Below are 23,269 nucleotides of genomic sequence, written 5' to 3'. Positions count from 1 at the left end.
AAAAGATCTTTGATCCAGTTTTCCTCTTGTTATATGAATTACAAGCTATAATAGGTCATCCAAAATAACTACAACATGAAATGTGGCAAACAGCCACTACTCAAATTCATTTTTGTTTTACAAAATAAACTTCAATTAAGCTTTGATATAATACACTTCTGTACACGGTATTTGACTTTGTGAGGTCTAATGCCAGACGGTACCTTTGATGTCTCTGTGGACGATCATGTTGCTGTGCAAGTATGACATGCCCTCCAGAATTTGTCTGGTATACTTGCGTGTCACATTCTCTGTCAAAGCCCCATAAGCCTTCAGCTGGTCTTTGACTGAACCCTGAGGGTCAAAGACCACAGCACCAGTGAGTCACACTGAATTCTACATCACAACAACTGCACTGCTAACAAACAGGTGTGTGATGACACATTAAAACCCTTAAGGCTGGGACACACCAAGTTGACAGTCAGACGTTTTTGGTGTGTTCCACACGTCGGCTCTCATCGGTGGCAGTTTGCCCGATTTAACATGTTGAATCGGCGTTGGAGCCGTTGGCAAGTGTGAGAACTCTGATTGGATGTTCAGTTTAGCGAACGAGTCAGTGCCCGAGAATTTAAGTGAAAGAGATGAAAACGAGCAAGTAAACAAAGGCTGCACAGACAGAAGGCTGTTCTTATTTTACTTGATCTTACCCAAGCATTCCAATATGCAAATATTTTAATAAAATGAAAGAAAGCTTAAAATGAAGAAAGTTATCAACATAATTATATTCAAAATGGTAAGCTTTTTATATCTTTGTATATCTTCATTACGGATGTAACGATATCAAAATCTCACGATACGATAGTATATTGATATGAAGTCCACAATACAATATTTATTGTGATATTTAAAGAAAAAAAAGACAAATGAAGACTTGGGGGAAAAAAAAATAAAATTTTGTGCATTTTAAAGTAACATTATTCTACCTGATGCACTTTGAGAGTTCAAAATAAGAGCTCCAACTCATGTTTTTAACTAAGAAAACTCAAGTGAAAAAAAAAAAAATGTCAGTGAATTGACTTGTACCTGAACATTAAAGGAGATGCAACCCTTCTTTTCGTTGTGTTATACTGTCTGTGTAAATTACACTCACAATGGTGTTTTAGAAGGAGACTTAGAAATATAACAACAAATTTATATTGTAAAACAACTGCACTGTAAAATAAATGAAAAATGAATATTTTAATAGGTACATTATTTGTGCATTACACTACAGTAGGGAAATTACAATACTTCTTTCCTAATTTCTTCACTTGAAAAAAGAGAGTTTGAATTTGGACTGCAGTAACGTTACCCATTTAAACTGCTAGCTGTCAGCAATTTATACTGCACTTTTATTTTAGACCTTGTATTTTGACAAAAATGACAACAGAGCTTTTATTTTGACAGAAAACTCCAGCTTCAGTCAAAACAGGCTTACAAAAATGCATCTCACTACAAATCTAGTGAAATGCCGTGATCATCTGCCGCGAAAAAAAAAGCATAACTTCGCTGTTGAGTTCCCAAACACGCACTAAACTCACAGCACATGCAATAAACAAGCTCACTGTATTCGCTGTGAACGGAGCCGTTCTGAGGTGCGGAAAACACTGGATCACAAGCTGATCGCCTGAACAAAGTGCACACTTCACTTTGAAACGCACAGCGAAAACAGACTTGATAAAGGTATTAAGCCATATTTTGTTTTCGGTTTTAGTTCGTTTGACAGATACTGCGCCAAAGCATAATAGTCCAAAACACAACTTTTAAGACCTTTTATGTTAGAATGAGAAGCTTAAATATATTTAAAAAAAACTACACTTTTTTTCCCAGAAGACCTAATGTTTCATATCGTCATGTGACCATGATAATATCGAGACAATTTTGCTATCGCGATACCACGATATTGATAATGTCATTACATCACTTAATCCTCATATAATTTTTTCCTTTTGAATAACGAAAATATATACTATTGATAGCTGCTGAAAGTTGCTAGCAGCTTTTCGGTCCAGACACTGGCGACGTGAGACGACAAAACCTTCGGTTTTCGTCGCTGCTAGTGCTTTGAAGATGGCTTGGTGTATTCCAGCCTTTATAATAAAAATAAGTCATTTATAATAGAATGCATTAGCTGTGATAAAGCACCAAAAACGAAAATTGTGTCATCGATTATTTACCCTCATTTCATTCCAACCCTTTATGTTGTTATTTTTTATCTGTGAAGTAGATTCCAATCGTAGATCTTTTTTGTACAACAACAACTGTCACCATATTGAATTTGAGATTTGAGAAAAAAAAAAAAAGAGAGAATCTTTAAGATTCTTTTAGTGCATTTCTTAGGAAAATTAGCAACATGCAGGTTGGGAACGACACGAGGATTAGTAAATGATGACAAAATATTAACTATTGCTGAACTTTTCTATTAACAAGTGTAGTCTTGTTGCTTTCGCAACACCCAGCGCTGTGCCAAACTCACCCCAGGCATATACTCCATGAAAATAGTGAGGGTCTTCTCATTATGGTCTCTAAGGCAGCCATAGTACTGAACGATTCGTTCGTGATGCAGGTTCTTCAACAGCTGTATCTCACACTCTAAAGCGCTCACCTCCTGTAGAAAGAGGGGCAAGAGTCATGACACGACCACAGCTGAACCAGCTGGCTGTGACCAGAGGGGGGGTATGTGTGAGATGACTGAGCATGTAGGTGGAAGATCAACTGAAAACATAAAACCACAACACACTAATGCCAAACATTCCTCTGTGTAGTTAAGAGGCTCTTTGCCTTTAAGTGTGTAAGCGTACGTGTGCGTTCGTGTCAAGCGAGGGCACGATCAACAAGAAATGGGTTGTTAGACTACCCCACTTCCCCTCGCCTCAAAACCCCCCTCTGGCCGACGCACACAATCACACACAGATACAGGAAGCGACAGTGCGTGTTTTTGCAATGGCAGACAGGAAAGGATTTAAAGAGTGGGGGAAAAGTTTGAGAAAGAAAAAAATAAAACTGGCCAACTCAAAGAGAAAAAAAAAAAGAAAGATCACGAAAAATACAAACATTTTAAATATAAGAAAACAAAAGAAAAAATAAAAACAAAAACACAACAAAAAACAAAGTGAGGTACCTTGCTGGTCTCTGGACTGGCAGGGTCAAAATGAACCTGTTTTGCTGCAAGTTCCCTGCCTGTGTCCACATCATAGCACAGGTAAACCCTTCCAAAAGCACCCTGACCCAGCAACTTCCCTCTACGCCACGTCACTGGAGCTGTGGGGGCTACATACATGAACATAACACATGTGAAGATACAATAATGACTGGCTGAATAAACATGTAGATTTACAATTTCACACAACACATCAAAGCATTCTTAAAGGGATAGTTCGCCCAAAAATCTAGGTGTATATGACTTGTATATGGGAGTTTGTAAATGTGATATTGAGGGGTCATCGGATGCCCATTTTCCACAAGTTGATATGATTCTTTAGGGTCTTAATGAAAAGCCTATAATATACTTTGGTTAAAAATTCTTAATGGTAGTGTAAAGCAACACCCTTTTAACCTTGTCAAAACGAGCTCTGCAAAAATCATCCCATTCTGAGGAGTTGTTCCTTTAAATGCAAATGAGCTATGATTGCCCCGCCCCTCTCTTCTCTCTGCTGCTCTGAGAGATTGTTACTTTAGCCGCGAAACTTGCTAACTAGTACATTATTAGGAAAGGTGATTGCAGAGATTCATAAAAAAAAAACTGTTACAGCTGATTTAGGGCGGGTCAGAGGTAAGACGCTCATGTCTAGGGGATATTATTTTTACAGATTAATTTAAAACCACTGCATGGAGTTTTATCCTTATAGGGTAGATTTGTACATACACTGCCAACACACATTAATGTTCAAACAACATGTAAAAGTGAACTTTGCATCCGATGACCCCTTTAATACAACAGTTTAATAAACAAGAAGTAAATATTAAGTAACTTACATTGCCTGACTATAACAGTATTGCCTGATTTTTGCTAAGCCGCTGCACATCTCCATTCAAACACAGCGGTGTTACATTAATGAATGAACATGCGTTTTTAAACAAATCTAGTGAATCAATAATTCAACTACCCATTCATAAAAACTATCAATTGCTTCATTCCTGAATGAATCAGCTGTTTGAATTAATAAACTGAATGAATGATTCAGTGATAAAAATCACTGACAAGATCAGGTGAGAATATGCTAGTCACGTGAGAACAAGAAGGTTTGTTTACAGCAACCAGTCTCCTCTTAGCATTTGCTGAAATAATTTTTTCTTTACAAATGCTCGTTTTGTATTTCTAATTCATGACTAGTGTTTTGTTTCTCTTTCTCCTCTGTGCCTCTACGATCGTCACTTCTCACTGGAGCTGACGCTATGTCTACATCCTACATAAACACAGTCGTGAGTATGACTAGTTAGGGGAAGCGAGAGCTAGCAGTTTATAAAGTTGTAAATATGGATATTTTTCTTACAAAAACACATTGATTCGCTTCAGGAGGCCTTTATTCACCCCCTGGAGCCGTGTGGGACACTCTTTATAATGGATGGATGTACTTTATAAAACTTTTTTTGGACTACTGAAAAACAACACCCATTCACTTCCATTAGAAAGCTTGGAAGAGCCAGGACATTTTTTAATATAACTCCGATTGGATAATGTCTGAAAGAAGAAAGTCATACACACCTAGGGTGACTAAATCCTGCAGTAATTTTCATGTTTAGGTAAACTATTATAAACACAACCATAATCTACAACATAATAATCTTCATCACACTCACACTTATGAGGGACTGGGCGGTCCTGTGGACGGAGTCTGGCTTGAGTATCAACCAGCTGCCAGCTCCCCAAACTCTCCTCACTGCCGTTCAGCGAACGCCGTGACGGCACCAACGTGAACAAGTTTCCCTGTGGACGACGGATCCGTGGAAATGTCCGTCGACCTGAGGAGAAGCATTTTTTGTATAAATTATGACATGGAGTGTGTATGTGGGAGTATCCTAAATTTGAGCATTTCGTACCTTCGCTGTGGTCTTTATGATGTAGCGACACATGATACCTGCGAGGGTACGTCCCTCCCTTCCCTACAATCTTATCATACACGTGGTTTTCCCGGTCTAAAAGAGGATGGATATTTGGGTCAAGCAGATTAAAAACTTCAACTTTATCAATGTTTGCAAAATATCTTCATTAAGACACACCTGCACAGTCCTGTCGATTGTCAGGGTAACTCTTCACCCTGTGTGTACGAGGTTTCCTGAGTGATGGACTATGAAACAAAAAAACAATAAATGCAAAATAATACGGCGACAGGTGCTTATAATTACAGTTTTATTATTTGTCTCCTCACCTGTCAGAGTTGCTGTCCAATGACTGACAGCTGCCGGACACCGAGTTTTCAGCACTGCTCCAGGGATCCAGCACCTTGAAATAACGGTGAACTATAAGTTAAATGGATTCAGGTGGCACTGCAGTTGATTAGGTGACTGTATTTCATTTTAGCAGTAGTATATAATGTGGTGTGTACTTGAATTCTCTCATAGAACATGTGGTGTTTCTATGAGAAAATCTCATTGTTCCGAGATAACCCTGACACCTTTTCTATATTTGAAATCTATGCTGCACATGTGGCTCTTTTTCCATACTGGCTACAAGAATATGCAAGTTAGCAACGTATATGTGACCCTGGACCACAAAACCAGTCATAAGAGATTTATATAATAAGAACGAATAAGCTTTCCATTGATGTATGGTTTGTTAGGATAGGACAATATTTGGTTGAGATACAACTATTTGAAAATCTGAGGAATTGGTGCAAAAAAAAAAAATCAAAATATTGCAAAAATTATCTTTAAAATTATACAAATTCTAAGCAAAAATAACGAATTTATAAAAAAAAAAAAAAATTTACTAAATATCTTCATGGAACATGATCTTTACTTAATATCCTAATGATTTTTTGCATTAAAATGATCATTTGGACCCATACAATGTATTTTTGGCTGTTGCTACAAATATATCTGTGCTATTTAAGACTGATTTTGTGGTCCAGGGTCAAATATATGAATTGGCAGCAGTACAGTAATTGCAAAAGTTAGCATGTTGCCAAATTACAAATTAACATTATTTTGATTATTCATTTCTGCTTTGGAGAGTAACATTCAGCACTTATAAGCAATGACCAGTTTATGCCACAAAAAGAATAGAATAGAATAGAATAGAATAGAATAGAATAGAATAGAACAGAACAGATATTTTCAAGTATAAGTACACTACGGTTCAAAAGTTTGTGGTCAGAAAGATTTTTTGAAAGAAATTAATAGTTTTTTCAGTAAGATTGCATTAAAATTGATCAAATATGTTGTTACTCAACAAACATATTTCAAACAAATGCTGCTCCACTGAACTTATTCATTCAAAGAATGCTTAAAAAAATGTGTTTCCACAAAAAATGTTGCACAACACATCTGTTTTCAACATTAATATTAGAATGATTTCTGAAGGATTATTTGATACTGAAGACTGCAGTAACGGCTGCTAAAAAGTCAGCTTTGCCATCACAAGAATAAATTATATTTAAAAATATATTAAAATAGAATAATAATACTTCCAAGTATTAGTTTTACCATATTATTGATCAAATAAATGCAGCCTTAAAACACTTCTTTCAAAACATAAAACAAATCTCCAAGACTCCAAACATTTAAACGGTAGCATACATAAATATAAACTGATATATTAAAATAAATCTGACTTACACAATGAATACAAATATACATATATCAAAAATTCATGAAACACTAAATCTGTTTTCATTTTAAAGTACCCAGTGACATATTCGTGCACGTGTTTTAAACTCACACACTGGTCGCTGGTTTCAGGTATGAACTCCCCCTCGCTATTGATGCTGGTGTATGATCCCTGACGTGCAATTCGCTGCTGCCGCTCAGGAACGTAACCAGGAGGAGGAGAACTTCGCCCAGTGTTCTGAGAGCCTATGTAAGGACAACACAATAGACAGAAATGTTACAACTAATAATTCAACATTTGCAAGAACACATTTTTTCTGGTAACACTGTTATGGTGGCAAACAAGTATCTCTGTCGGATTGTTACTGACAACATTGTGATATGAGACCGATATTTTTTGTGATAATCTGTATTCACATCATGTTTCCTTCACCATTTTGTCCATTTGTATTTCCACTTCCTTTTAGTCAGTACAGTGACTCAGTGAAAGAGAAAAATACCAATTACCCTGAAAATGGACATCTTACAATTTATACACAATAATATTTATATTTTCAAAAGCAGCATTGGCTTGCAATAAACCAGTGTGCACATATTTAATCAATTATGCTGCTAATAGTCATTAATGCTGCTGTCAAATAAAGTATGTGAATAACTATTGCATGATATAATCAGACAGCAGATTTAGGCTTTGTGAAACTGGCTGACAAATTTTGTTTTGTCTTTTTCTACCCTCTCTTTTTAATTTTAATTTTTCTGGATTATGTTAGAATAATTAAATAAAATTTGACTAATCAAAAAAATGTATTAATTGAATTAATGAAATGAAATAACTGTTACACTATAATAACAATTTATTAAAAGTTAAATAAAAATAAAATTTTAGGGGTTTCATTTTGTCTTTAATTAAATTAATTAATTTAAAACGAATTAATTTTAATTATAATTTTTTTTTCTAATTTTAATTTTACCAAACTATGTGTTTTCTGTTTGAAATTTTCTGGATTTTGTTTTAATGGTTTAATTGTTAACATTTTACAATAAGGTGTCATTTGTTAACATTAATTCATGTATTAAATAACATGAATGAACAACGAACAATACATTTATTACACAATTTATTATCTTTGTTAATGTTAGTTAATAAAAATACAGTCGTTCGTTGTTAGTTCATGTTAGTTCACAGTGAATTAACTAATGTTAACAAACACAATTAGTGATTTTAATAATGCATTAGTATGCTGAAATTAACTAACTAAGATTAATAAATGCTGTAGAAGAATTGTTAATGTCACCTAATGAACCGTACTGGAAAGTGTTACTGTTTAATTGAACTGTAATAATCAAAAAGTATTTCTAATCAATTTAATTAAAAAATGGTCATTTATTTTGACTGTTCAGCTCAATGCAACATAAGAAAAAGTCCTATGCAATGTGTTGCACGGTGACAAGAGCATAATCTAAAATCAGAACAGCTGAATCATGAAACTGAAGCAAAACATAAACAAATGTCTTTTTCCTCCAGTCACAGAGCTCAAAGAGCTCACGCTTTTCTCCAGACGCCCTAACAAGCTGTAGCAACCTCCCCTCCCCCCTAAAATACACACTATCTCTACAACAGGCCATTGGCCCACCATGCTAATAGTGTCTCGCAATCTGATTGGCTGGGAGCCAGCAAGCCATTGTGGAGCAGCCAGTGATGGTGGACAGGAAAAGGAAGAGGACCCACTGCTCACAGAGGAAGTCAGAGAAACAACAGAGGGAGAGAGAGAGAAAATGAAAGAGTATGAGAGAGAAAAAGACCAGGGCAAGAAGACTGATAAGAAATGCAGAGGGGTTTTTGATTGAGCGCAGCAGTGTGTGCATATGCGTGTGTGTGTGTGTGTATGAACTCACTGGTGGAGTGGTGGCGTCCTCTTGTTTCTGAGGATTGGTAGGCAGTACTGACATCACCGGTGGACTGAGAGGTTTTGATGCGAACCTGCTTGCACACTGTGTGATGAGATGGAGAAGAGGCCTGCATACACAAAAAACACACACACACACACAAATGTACATGTGTGGAAACAACATAACACATCTCCTGCGTACTAACGGATACACAATTGTGTTAGCATTTAAACCTATTTCTAGTAGAATTTGCTCTGCACATGAAGCCAATTTGCTTTCCTGGTTCATACTGACATATGATATTAATTGCAAGTCTCACATTGCTTTGTTCCTGTGTCAGCAGCATGATCTTGATGCTCTTCATGTTTGAGCTGCGGTCCAGCAGATCAATGGCTTTATCCAAGTCGTCCTGACCACGCAGGGGAATGGACAGCTGTGTGCACAAACACAATGCATTACATGGAGCTGTCATTCAGTATTTTTATCTCTTAAAGATTTTACACAAATATAATGTAACTACACGAGTTACAGCAGCCGGCAGATATAATAGCAAGAAGGCTGCATTAACGTTTTAATAAATTATTGATAAACTAGCGCTTTCTTTGTTTTCAGCTTAAGAGATGAAGTCGCCAACACTGACTCGTCATCTTCGCTTTAGTGATGCGCCTGTATGCATGTTTCTTCAGATTACATAATCTGAGAATATGTGTTTTCTGTTTAAATTGGTTCATTTCACTCTCTATAGGTATATATTTTTTATGTCTATAAGGCAAATTTTCATAGAAGTTTCATGCTCAAGTTCACAGAGACGAAGATGGCAGAAAGCGCATTCCTGATCGCTTTAATTGTTTTACAAAAGCACAACGTTTCGTTGTTATTGTGAGTGCACACAAATAAACGTCGAGTCTTTACAGATTCGAAAGATGTATTACTTTTATCTGTATGCCCAAAAATGACAGAGTATATTAAGAGCAAGTAACCATACCCGCGCCTCTATCTGTCATGCAGTGAGCGTGCTATTTTTCTAGGTTAACATTAGATTGAGCGGCCATGTAAAGTTGCTACTACATACATCTTTAAGATGAAAAGCCATATTTGAGGTCGATGAATGATAGGTAAATGTTTGGATGTCCTGTCTGATGTACTATATTACCTCATAGACCAGCCTTTAACGATCTGTCCGTCACGGACTGTGTGACTTTTTCTGCAACTAAGCGAATAACACAATTTTGGTCGACCAAGCCTTATTGATTATTAGGAGGCAGCCCTGAAATTTATCTTTATACCTTTACTTTTAAATTGACCCTATAATTTATGATAATAGCAGTAAAATAGTGGGTATTAAAGTCTTGCATATTTTTGGTAAGGGTGCAGCGATCAGACATAAGTGAGTGTCAGTGAGTGCATTTGAAAGTGAATCAATACCTCATTATTCATATAATGCAGGTCTAACTGCTGACCGAAGAATGTTTTGACTTTCTGCTGGACTTCCTCGAACTGCACAGGCCGCCCAAACATCAGGATCCTACACAAACATATATAAACATACACACACGACACGCACACAGAGGGGGGGACATTAAACAGGAAGCTGAGATTTCTTTAGATGTGTAATCTGAGCCAGCAAGTCAAGTCAAACACACAGTCGGATCTGCAGAGTGCACACATTCCTGCAAGCACACCTAGCATAGCTGTGGTCTGTCCTGGCAGCCATAGACTAACCACAGTCCTTTCCCTTTCCACTGTGATACCAGTCTAAGAGCTGAGAGACAGGATGCCTGTGTGTGTATCTGTGTGTAAATGCCACAAACTCAAAATGCACGTTGTACATGCTGTTTTATGTGTGTTTCCATTACTATTCGAACATTACTTTTACTTTAACACACACACACACACACACACACACACACATACATTCCAGTAGAAAGAAACTCAAATTCACCTTCTTTCACCACAGAACTCAAACTTAATCCTGACATCCTCCTGAAAAGAAAGAAACGGCGGTTAGGTCACGACAGGGTCATATAGGAGTCACAAGGTTCTCCTGTATGTGTGTGTATTACCATTCTTTTGGAAGAGCTGGCAGTGCTGACAGGTTTAGGTTTTGCCGTGTCATAAGTTGACGCCGGCTGGCGCCTGGTCATCTGCAGGGCCACCAGATCCTTCATAATTGAATGGAGAGCCTGTCTCTCATCTAGGGAGAAAGACACAGATGTTATGGCCGTTAACCAACAAGTCAGGAATAATTAACAACGGATCGTTGAATTATTAGAAATAACGTGCATCCAAGGTGGCGATGCCGCAGTGACCGTTACATCTTGGATGTGCATTATTTTCTAATAATTCAACAGACCAGTGTTAATTATTTCACTTACAATGGTTACCACATCTCAAGACATTCTTCAGATGATGTATTTCAAAACATTCATCAGGTTTTTGTCTTTAAAATGGTCATTTGTATAGGATTAATTTCTTACGCATCTTAGTTGCCAATTCCAAAACGTCATTTTACTTTGATAGCAGACTAATGCAGTTAATAATCAAGTTATTAGAGAGAGCGATTAAGCGTGTATGTGTGAATTGTTTGAGTCCGTGCGTATCTCAAACGTCTTCCGTAGCAGCGTCTCTACTAATAGCGAAACTAAGTCCTCCTTGAAAAACTGTGCTGTTATTACCTCACAAGTGAGAAATAACAAGTAGCTTTTTAGTTGCCAAGCTATTTTACTGATAAAATCGTTAGAGCAGAGCTGACAACACATTTCTGTGTTTTTGCGTGTCACTGTATGTGTGTGCATTTGTAAGGGAGAGTAGGAGGAATAGAGTATGTGCTTTCGGTACATAATAAAACGTAGCTTTGTGGCAAAACCATGGAAATAATTTGTAGTTTTTATCCTTTTGTTGACTATATTTATGTGCTTGGCCTGTGTCGTTATAGGCTTTGGTTCTTTTGCTGTTTTAGGCTGTAAGGACCATTGAAATAACTGAAATCATTTGGCGAAGTGATATGGTCAATGCGGTCAAGACCTGCCTGGAACTACTTTAAACATGCATTTCCCTGAATATAATTGCACACCTGAGAATGTTTATCAGCCAATCAGATTCAAAAATTCAATGGCCCCTTAGAAGAAATCAAAGCCACTAGAAGGCAAGCCTGCAACCTTTAGCCAAAAAAGCGCAATGGCTAATGCTAACGGAAAGGCAACCAGAGGCCGTTTTTTTATGGATGTCAACAGTGGAGAGGCTTCACTACACTAAACAAACAGCTTTTTAGAGGAAACAGCTTATCATTTAACAAATCGACAGCCTATCGGCTAATCTTCAACATGTTTTTCAGTAAACAAAACTTTTGGAAGAAACCATTTTCATTGTTTACACTGAAAAAAAGTGTAATCTTTCATAAAATGCCGTTTTATGAAAGAAATCACTGCCAGGTAAGATTCAGCTTACGACACTTCTCATTCATTCCTATGGTATCCATAAATGGCGATTAAGTGTTGCACAACTCTGACTGAAATTCAGTGCATCAAGGCTGTAATGTGATTGGTTATCAAAGCACACATGATCAAAGTTGACCGTTACACTTTCTCCAATAGTATAGTAATACAGACCCTCTCATCTCCCTATAGTAAGATAATCTCTGGTATAAATGCCAATATTACCATTCTAAACTATTTAATTAATTGTATTATATTATATTATATTATAATTAATAATATTATATTGTACAGTACAGAAAATACATATTTCTTATTTACTGAAGATTTCTGATATTTACTGAAGATTACATTTTGCAGTATTACCAAATTATTAATTTATTAAATTAACTTTAGATGTCACTTAAATTAACTTTAATAACATCTAAAGTGTTAGATGATGGCAAATGTTACCTAAATGTAATAGGGAAAAATTATCATAAACAAATAAATATCCAATATTAGTCAATACAGGTTAAAAACATCCCAAATATTGACCGATAACCAATATGATATGGATATATTGTGTAACCTTATAAAATACCAAATAATCAGTATTTATTATTATTATTTTTTTTTTTTTTACATATTTTTGAGGAGACTACTGTGACACTACTTTCATTTATTTTTGTTGCATACTCTACTTCAACTGAAAAAGTAAAAAAACTAAACAGTCTGTTGTTTGTCATTTATACGTCGGTCAAACGGTCTCTTCCTTAAGAAATAGCTGCCGCTGTTTACCAGCTAAACAACTTTAAACAACTTAAGCTAATTTAATATATTAATTACTCTCGTAAGTACTCTATTAAGTACTCTAGTTACTCTCGTTAATGTGCGTCGAAGACTGACACGGAAGAGAAGAAATTGTTGAAGTCGTTAATTTAGCTTTCTTTGCACACAAAAAGCATTTTCGTAGCTTCATAAAATTAAGGTTAAACCACTGATGTCACATGGACTACTTTAACGATGTCCTTGCAATTTTTCTGGGCCTTGAATGTGTCAGTTGTGTTGCTGTCTATGCAGGGTCAGAAAGCTCTTGGATTTCATCAAAAATATCTTAATTTGTGTTCCGAAGATGAATGAAGGTCTTATGGGTTTGGAACGACATGCAGGAATAACAGAATTTTCAATTTTGGGGAACTATCCCTTTAACTGTGGTTAATCATTATAATCAATGTCCTTGAGTGGCATATTACTGTAGTTTAAACTAAACAAGAATTATGTTACAGAAACTGTAAACTTGCTATACAGTTACAGCACAGGTGCAAAAGAACTGAGAGGATGTTCTGCTCGCTTTCATGAATAAACACACTCAAAGTCAGACGACTAGACCTGAGTCAACGCAGTGAAGGCTGCGAGAGGGAGATGACTGTGTTTTTTCGAGAACTCCGTTCTCATGTTTGATGTAAGAATGAGATGTGTCTTGGCTAAGCTCACTCATGGAGGGAAAATATTCGCAGTGTGTTGTTTGGACGGACTTCACACATCTCCAGAGAGGCAGAGAAACGGAGAAGTCTCGTCTACCCAACCAATACTGGGAACATGGCAGATCAACCCAAGCAACAGACTCAACCACTCAACTGTTGAATATCTGTGAGTTCATGTGACCAGTGAGAACATAAGCCACTGTCTGTCTCTGTTTCACTCGCTCTCTCTTAGAAAAAAAAAAAAGAAAATCTCCAAACATCCTTTTAATTTCAGGCCTCAAAGTTGCTTCCAGCTCAGCAGCTCATCTGTCATTTCTTAGTCAGTCTTTTTCCTCTCTAATTTTTAATATTAAAATAGGAAACAGTTATTTGAAATTATAATAACATTCACAATAATGTTTATTTTTACTGTATTTTTGATCAAACAAATGCAGGCGTGGTGAGACTTCGAATGGCTGAGTACATTTTAATGACTGAGAGACTATTACACAAATAGCTAAGATTTAGCTTTTTAATTTAAGCTTTGGTTGAAAGCTACCTATTACTGTACATTTTCCATTTTTGTTTTTCATAAAGTTTGAGATCAAACTACAAATTAAGACACTTGATATATGGGGGGGGGGACAAAAAACATGAGGACTTACTCATTTTGCCGGTTTGAATGTGTGTGCTCTTGATGGGAGTTCAGGTCTGAAGGTCCTCACACACACCGTCCTCTAGTGTCACCCATCAATGGCCTACAAATCAAAGTGGACAAATCATTATGACGGACTGTCATCAGCTGTATCTTACTTCCCTACCTAAGCAAACATAATCTGAGCCAACAATGATATCCAACAAGAGACAATTACACATTATACTGTCATCCTTCCAGGGGCTTTTCATTTACAAGCGTATTTTAATAGCAAACTGTTTACCGCCTCAGGGTTAATTTGACACATTAAAATTTACTGATGCTAGATGCACAAAAACTCCACCCAAAATATAGGCAATAACCTAATTGTGGAAATTTTTACACGGTGAGAATTTGTGCTGTGAGTGCATGTGAGACCTGAAGGACTGTAACCTGATCTCTGTTGGCACTGAGAAACCTGGCACAAAACTTCAAGCCGAGGGGAAAAATGCTGAAGGAAATATTTACCATTTAAAAATTGCCAGATTTTCAGCTCCAAGCTTGCTTCCAGCCATAAAGTCGCCTCTCAACAATGCCATACTCCCTATAAACACTATCATTGTAATATTTTCAAACTTCATTTGCCCATGAATACAGGTGGCTCACATTATTAAAAGAATGTGAATGAGAAAACGGTTGTATTTTACATTGAATGCTCTGCTTTCTAACTGAGGTTCTGTTCTATTTTTCAAGGCTCAACAAAATGATCATATGGTCCACAATAATGTTACTGACCATCAACTTGGAGCTCTAAAAGGTGCAAATTTATATAACGAGAGAGAGAAAAATGTACCTAGTAACCTTCTGTTGTCCTTCAAAGACGTTATCTGTTCTTCCTGGAAGAGGAAAAAAAAACAAACTCACCACAAATGTGTCAAATGATACTTTCACATAATATGTAACCCAAGAAACCTATTTAACAACAGCTAACCTCTACATGGAATGCGTGGAATCTATAGCGTCAGCATTCATTTTGCAAGCATTGTGATTGTCTGGATAAAAATGTTTGAGCACATTTAGCATTCAGCTCTAGTAAAATTGACTAACTACAGCATAACCTAAAGCATATGATGGATCGGTTTTAATTAAAAAAAAAAAAAAGGGTACAAAACCAGATCTTAATTTAAATGAACCTGATATCGATTCTTCAAATATCGACTCCAAAGATGAATCTTGGTGTCACTGCATCCTGCTGAACAAGTCAGTACCACTACCCGGACAAATAAACAACATTTTATCCAAGCTGTGAATCTGAGTTTGCAATCTGTATTGATAGTTATGCAATAAAAAGGCAAATGCATTACAAAACAATGTCAAAAAATTACTTTTTGTTGAATTCTCCTTGCAGGCTGTATACAAAAACAAATATGTGACCCTGGACCACAAAACCAGTCTTAAGTAGCGCGGATATATTTGTAGCAATAGCCAAAAATACATTGTATGGGTCAAAATGATTGATTTTTCTTTTATGCCAAAAATCATTAGGATATTAGGTAAAGACTATGTTCCATGAAGATATTTTGTAAATTTCCTACCGTAAATATATCAAAATTTAATTTTTGATTAGTAATATGCATTCCTAAGAACTTCATTTAGACAACTTTAAAGGTGATTTTCTCAATATTTTGATTTGTTTTGCACCCTCAGATTACAGATCTCGACCAAATACTTTCCTATCCCAACAAACCGTACATCAATGGAAAACTGTTATGAATGGTAGTGAATCAAAAGCAAAATGCGACCAGTGTACCCTAATTGTTATGAGTCAATTAGTTTAAGGAATATCACAAAAAGACCAACTGCATATGTTAAAAACTTCCCTGTAGATGATTTACATCATTAGCCGAGAGAGAATGTCTTACTTATGCACTTTTCTCATTCTGTTACTTTTCTTTAAATACGATTCTAAAGACATCTAAAAATGTGATATAAAAATATAAAGGACTTATCAACATCCTGAACAACTCAGAGCAGGTGAGCTGCTGAGGAACAAACTGACCAATAGTCGCTCTAGAAATTCAGCCGAGTCTCATCAGATTGCTTCCATCAGCATATCCTGACCTTTAAAAGCAGATCTCCGGATAGGACTGCATCATTCCTAATGACATTACCTGCCTGTGCTTCACTGCCGGGCTTCATCAGACCTGCAAAGCTCTCTTTTGATCCAATTACAGCGGACTGGAGGAGAGAGGACTAACTGGACATTGCTGAGAATTGCTCATCCTTTCAAACTTACGGTCAGTGCTGAAATGATTAACCAAACGGATGAGGTAAGGAGCGTGAGCGCGCATGCGTGCGTTTGTTTCTGCGCCTCCGGTCATACAGCTTCAACTGAACCGTGAGAAATTACAGAGGTCAAACATCATTCATTTGCACTCATTCAGCCAAATATCCTGAGTGGCACCCAGGTAGCCTTACTGAATGCACCTATGAACAGCGAGAGTGTACGGCCCCATCTGACGTATGCTATATATAAATCCAAGTCTAAGTTAAACAGACCCTCACCAGAATGCTGCACAGAGGGTTTGGTGAAAGAGCACACACTTTTCCATCATGCAAGCTCTGAATGGATTTATGCTGGGGTCATGCCACACCACTGGAAATCTCACAGTTTGTAAAATACCATCTCAATTACTTTACATCCTCCTTCCATCTTTTGCTGCTTTCCTACTAAACCACTTTCATTTATTTTTAAGCGAGAAAATAACCTCTGCAGTCTAAACTCCAAGATGCAAAAATTTCTAATGGATTAAAGAGAACCACGGGTATTAAGACATATATGGCGTAATATAATATAAATTGTGTTTCCTACTGAAATATGTAGCAGAAAACCAATGAAAGACTAACGTTATTTAAAAATCTACATCGTTTTATAGCTACTGACGCTACCTGTTGCTATTTTTACCTTAACATAAATCTAAAAATAAAATAGTAACATGATGTCACATTGTGCAGCTTTTGGTTGTCATTTTCAGTTGAAGGGCAACAAGAGAATCCATGCAAGTCTTCACTGCTTTCCAAGTGATAAGAAGAAAAGAATGGGAAGATGTCTGTGGATGAATAAAACTTCCTGAAGACGCTTGTCATGATGCCGCAGCCACTGAAGGAGTTTCTCAGTATGGATTTTACTTGATATTCGAAAGCGTTTAGACTCCTTGTGGGGAAAATTGATGGTACGGCATTTGGTTTAAGCCTATGCTTATATCAATCACCACCTGTGAGCTCTTTCAGTAGCTGTGGTCATTGTATCAGTATTTTATTTTCTGACTTGTGTTGCGGTAAAAATAGCAACAGGTAGCGGCAGTAGCTCAACAAGTGCAACCATTTGATGCCATCAAAATAATGACGCTCCCTCATAGTCCAAAATATGTATTAAACGATGTGGATTTTTAAATAACATAAATCTTTCATTGATTTTCTACTACATATTTCAGTAAGAGAAACCACTTACATTATATTAAGCCATAAAGGTTCTTTATTGGCATCAATAATTCTGTGAAGAACCTTGGAACCTTTCAAATGCAGAAAAGATTCCTTATAGTTGAAAAAGGTTCTTTAGATTTTTTTAAATGTTCTTCAAAATGTTCTGTTTTTTTAGGAGCTGTTCACTGAAAGGTTCTTTGGGGAACAGTGTTGTCAAGTTTGCGGTTTTCCCGCGGTATTGGGCTACTTTAACACTATTGCCGGGGGTTGCTTTTCATGTCCACGAGTTGAAACGACCCCAATGATGTAATATTTAGCCCCTAGAATGCTAATTTTAGCAGGGGACCCCTGTCAAAAACATCATGTATTTGACCCCCCGAAATGCGGGGGAAAATAGATATGGGCTACTTTTGGGCTAGTTTTGAGTAGCAATTGGGCGGGTTTTGTTGTGAAAACCTGGCAACTCTGTTGGGGAAATCAAAAATGGTTCCACTATGGCATCACTGCAAAAACACCTTTTTGGAACCCATATTTTTAAATGTGTGCGCATATGATAGACACTTTACTATCCCATGGGGTCAAAGAAGAGGTGAATGACACTGAAGTGATGCAGCTAACACATACTTTTTTTTAGCAGTCACACAGTATTTACTTATTCAAAATATGTACTTAAACAAGACAGTATGTGATTTCAGACGCAGCCCTTGGGTGGAAACACTGCTGAACTGTTTTTGCAGTATTGAGATTTTTCACAAATTGGATGCATACACAGCTATTGACAGAATGCACTAATATTGCTGGTACTGTATGCTGCCACTTACTAGTTTGATGCAGTGTTTGAATTAGTATTATAAAAGCTGAATATAACAGTTGGGCTGTTGGGGCAGGAGGTCAAAAATATTAAACCTTAAAACGGTCATGGAGCAAAAAAAATATTTAGAACCCCCATACAAAGGATCCTTGTTATCCAGTCTTTACTGAGTCTCTGGTCCCTTCTTGGTCTCATTTTCTCTTTCTCCTGTTCTTAATTACCTTGTGGTAAGTATGTGTGGAATTTGGAGAGGGAAGAAGGCCGTGCATGAGCCCTGTCAGCTGGACCCGCTTTGTTTTGCTTGTATCCCTTTTCCAGCATTCGCCAGAATCTCAACAAACTTCTCTAACCGTTCCCGCCCCCAGCCACCTCTCGCCTGATTTTCAGCTGTTTAGTCTGTGGCTGGTTTTCCCAGCCGTGGCGCTGGCACCGAGGCTGTTGGCTTTTGCTCACGGAGGGGCTTACGGTACAAGAGATTCAGAGGCTTACAGCACAAATCCCCCCTAGGGTTCCCAATGCTCTCGAGCGACTCGACTAAAACGGTTCCTGGGGTGAACATGACAAACAGTTCTAGATGGTGGAAAAGATATTTTATCACTAGGCCATGAACTGGTCAAAAGCCCATGTTACATCATACATAAACAGATCTTGCACCATCTGTGTAAGCTGTGGTCCAAGCAGTTGTTACAAGTTAAAGTTGTGATGCAAAGACACATTGATAGTGGAGAGGTGTTAAGGATTTTTTAAACACAGAAAAAGCACAAAGACCAAACGTCCTTTCGTCCTTTCTTCACAAGGCACTTTCTAAACTGACTGACTTGGTAGTGAAACTGAACATTTCCATTAATCAATTTCTAATTACGACGTGTTCTCTAGTGTTAGAATATCATAAAATGTAGGCATGTTCCTGTAGAAATGTTAACAGATGTTTACGGTTTATTCATCTATAACAGTGATTTCCAACAAGCTTCCTGGGGTACTTGGCATTGGAAATATTTCAGTTATGCGCATCACTAGTGGTCAACCGATATTGCTTTTTCCATGGCAGACACTAGTATCTAGAAAGCAGACTGGCCATAACAATACCATACTAAAATACAAACCATTAGAAGTTTAGGGTCAGTAAGATTTATTAACTTTCAAGAAATTACTACTTTTAAGGATGAAATTGATCAAGAGTGACTGTAAAGTTGTCTATAACGTTACAAATGGTTTCTATTCATTTTGAATGTTCCATTTATCAAAGAACATCAAAGAACACAACTGATTTGTGAAGGATCGTGTGACACTGACGACTGGATTAAAGGCTGCTGAAAATTCAGCTTTGCCATTACAGAAATAAACTGTGATTTTGCTTTTTAAAGAAGTCTCTTCTGCTCACCAAGCCTGTAATTATTTGATCCGAAACACAGCAAAAGCAGCAATATTGTGAGATATTTTTACTATTTAAAATAACTGCATTCTATTTGAATATATTTTAAAATGTAATTTATTCTTGTGATCAAAGCTAAACTTTCAGACTCATTACTCCAGTCTTCAATGTCACATGATCCTCCAGAAATCACTCTATGCTCATTTGCTGTTCAAGAAACACTTTTTCTTATTATTATTATCAATATTTAAAACAGTTGAGTACATTTGTTCAGGATTATTTGATGAACAGAAAGATCCAAATCAGATATTTATTTTACAGAAACTATAGAAAGTAATACTTTTATTTAGCAAGGATGCTTTAAATTGATCAAAAGTGATGATAAAGACATTTGTAATGTTACAAAAAATTTCTATCTCAGATAAATGCTGTTCTTCTGAACTTTCTATTCATCGAAGAAACCTGAAAAAAATTCTACTCTGCTGTTTTCAACATAACACTAATAATAATTAATGTTTTTTGCCGCAAATAAGAATATTAGAATGATTTCTGAAGGATCATGTGACACTGAATAGAAATAGAAAACAGTTTTTAAATAATAAAAATATTTCACATTTTTACTGTTTTTGCTGTACACTGAATTAAATAAATGCAGGCTTGGTAAGCAGAAGAGACTTTTAAAAAAACATTAAAAATCTTACTGTTCAAAAACTTTTGACTGGTTGTGTACGTTAACAAAAAACAGTTACATTTAAAAATGCAGTATTTCACAACATTACTGTTTGTACTGTATTTTGTTATTCAGCGTTGGTGAGCATCACTTCTTTAAAAACTACTCACATGCACACATGCTTTATAGCTGAATCACATCTTCCTACATCCACACTGTTATCCCACTGAACTGAATCATCATAAAACTGACTCGAGCTGAACAACAACATCCCTGGCTTCTTTCAAACCACTTTTAGATGAAGAGTACTTGTTTCAAAATAGACCAGCTTTACATTATCAAACTGAACTGAACCCACACTGACCTAACTTGAGCATAAATAATGACACTACTGTTTTCGACTGACTCCATAGCCAAGTTTCCATAATTGATTCTGCTATTTTCCTGTTTATTACTGTGAAGCTCCTTTGAAACAATACATACTGTATAAAGCGCCATAGAAATGAAGGTGACTTATCTTAACCTGACATATGAGCATGAAGACCTTCATTCAAGTCCAGTTGTTCTACATGATTTCCAGTATTTGTGAATCATCTAACTGCTATGCAGTTTACACCTGCTATTAGTCAAACAGATGCCATACAGCTATTTACATGAATATTTACAAGACATTTTATGAAGGACAAGAGGGGATGTCAGTTTAATGAGTCAGGACTGTCATACACACCTTTGTAAACATCCAAGCATGTCAAATTTCTAAGTTATAATACTCACCTGAACTGCACGCAGGTGAAGGAGGGGGCTTCACAGAGTCACTTTCCGTCCTGTCTTCAGAAACTCGATGTATATCGTGAAGACAAACGCAACAGGTACAATTAATGTAATATGACTGTCCATAGAGGTCCAGGCCGCTGCCATTGCTAACGCGCTTTCAGGCGCGCAGACCCCTGAGGGTCTCCCATATCATCCATCAAACTTATTCCTCAGACGAGTCAAGACACCTCTTATATACAAAAAAAAAACGTAATTTCCAGTTAATGCTGAGAGAAAGTAGCAATCTACTGACTACGAAGGAAATTTTGACGTTTCGTCAAGCGACATGTCTGTATAGCTTTGTGTAGACAGCATAACTACTGCATGGAGAGTTCAAAATAAATCTGAATATTAAACTTCACGTCCAAAAGGTATTAAAACGAGACAAATGATGCACATATAACGTTAAGCGAGCAGCTTACTTAGAATGCATTCTGTAATAGCAGACTGGAGGAAAAGAAAGGATTTCCGTAATTTTGATGGCTTCTTTTCCTGCTAGGTTTGCATATTTTCCCCTCCGTCGATGTGTCTGGCCAGCTCACCGCACGACTTTTCACTTCTTTTTTATTGAAAGGCGATTCGGTAACAGTCCGTGTGTGTTGATGAATCCCGTGCGTAACAACTTCGTAAAGCCAAATAAACCAGAAAATGAGCCCTCAGCTCGATGCTTGGACAATCTCCGCATTATTCTGCGACAAAAGATTATGAATGAAGGCATGTGACTGTGAAAGCAGCCTTCGTGGATCCACTTTAAAACCAAAAAACGTTTGAGGATGACCGCACAGGAATCGCACTGTCGAAGATCTGGACAAAAGAGCGTGCGCGTTCCAGTCAGCGGCTACTTGAACTTCGAGAACAAATTCCCCTTTCCGTTGATGACGGTTAAACTCAGCGAAAGTTAAAACTCGGAGAAAGTGCGAAAAACACGCTCCCAGATGGCCGTACAAGCGAATTTGGCGATACTGAGCAGGAGATGGGATCTTTAGGCGACATTAGTCCAAGCATTGTCGTGATGTTGATGGTGATAAACAGCAGATGCTAGAATGAATCTTTAGCGCAGTGAGTTTCCTGACAGCGAAAAAGCAGTTCGTCACCGGAACCCATAAGCTCGCTTCCTTCAAAGCCAGCCGAAAGTTCGTCATGTTAATGCCCGTGCACGGACAGAATTGCGTTCACGGTTTTTTCATCTCATCGATGGAAAACAATGCATTGCAGAGCGCCTGTAATTTCCGTAACATGTTCAAGATGACAACTGTGGTCAGCACACGGACTTTGTGTACGCTCGGGGGCGCGCTGTTCCTCTCTTTAGTTCATGCTCGGTGACGTGACGCGCACAGCGCAGCATCACTGCCGCGCACACATTTATGACGTAGGAGTCAGAAGTAAGCCATCATAGTGAGATTATCAGTCGTTTCGTATTTAGACGAATAGCGTGATGCGTTTAGGCAAATATTTCTTTGTGCACTTGTATCTGGGATCAGCATTTATTTACAACACTCACGTTACTTTTAAATAGACGTTACACATGAAAGTGATGACAACCGTGAGTAAATGGTAACTTCACCTCATTAATTTCTCTCCTTTGCTGTGCTGGCTTTATATTTTACAAAATATGTGGTTACACTTTACAATAAAGCATCATTTGTTAACATTAGTTAATGTGTTAGCTAACAAAAATGATGTAAAATGTATTATCTAATTAAAAACTAAAATACGGTTGAAGTCAAAAGTTTACATACACCTTCCAGAATCTGCAAAATGTTAATTATTTTACCAAAATAAGAGGGATCATACAAAATTCAATTTATTTTTGTTATTCAGTACTGACCTGAATAAGATATTTCACATAAAAGTCGCATTCATATAGTCCACGAGAGAAAATAATAGTTTTTTTTTTTTTACAAAATATGTAGTAACACTTTACAATAAAG

General features: G+C 36.9%; 1 protein-coding gene across 2 annotated transcripts in view; it reads right to left on the bottom strand.

Moving 5' to 3' along the window:
* The window catches only part of map3k3 (mitogen-activated protein kinase kinase kinase 3), a 28,386-nt gene extending 5,734 nt beyond the window's left edge, over positions 1–22,652 (bottom strand). The window contains exons 1-16 of one of the 2 annotated variants that reach the window (XM_051099557.1): positions 21,300–22,652; positions 15,043–15,085; positions 14,221–14,313; positions 10,740–10,870; positions 10,619–10,659; positions 10,102–10,201; positions 8,996–9,109; positions 8,683–8,803; positions 6,899–7,032; positions 5,388–5,461; positions 5,239–5,306; positions 5,059–5,154; positions 4,819–4,980; positions 3,140–3,288; positions 2,495–2,626; positions 204–333 (exon numbers count right to left, since the gene is read on the bottom strand). In XM_051099557.1, coding sequence (XP_050955514.1) covers positions 204–333; positions 2,495–2,626; positions 3,140–3,288; positions 4,819–4,980; positions 5,059–5,154; positions 5,239–5,306; positions 5,388–5,461; positions 6,899–7,032; positions 8,683–8,803; positions 8,996–9,109; positions 10,102–10,201; positions 10,619–10,659; positions 10,740–10,870; positions 14,221–14,224 — 1,456 coding nt within the window. In that variant the 5' untranslated portion in view covers positions 14,225–14,313; positions 15,043–15,085; positions 21,300–22,652. The remainder of the gene's footprint in view (positions 1–203; positions 334–2,494; positions 2,627–3,139; positions 3,289–4,818; positions 4,981–5,058; positions 5,155–5,238; positions 5,307–5,387; positions 5,462–6,898; positions 7,033–8,682; positions 8,804–8,995; positions 9,110–10,101; positions 10,202–10,618; positions 10,660–10,739; positions 10,871–14,220; positions 14,314–15,042; positions 15,086–21,299) is intronic. The other variant, XM_051099564.1, reaches the window with a different exon arrangement.
* Between the last annotated feature and the right edge of the window lie 617 nt (positions 22,653–23,269).

This window comes from Labeo rohita, chromosome 3, assembly GCF_022985175.1.
Source record: "Labeo rohita strain BAU-BD-2019 chromosome 3, IGBB_LRoh.1.0, whole genome shotgun sequence".
Taxonomy (NCBI): Eukaryota; Metazoa; Chordata; class Actinopteri; order Cypriniformes; family Cyprinidae; genus Labeo; species Labeo rohita.
The sequence above is the reverse complement of the archived record's forward strand: the minus strand, read 5'-3'. Positions and strand labels throughout refer to the sequence as shown.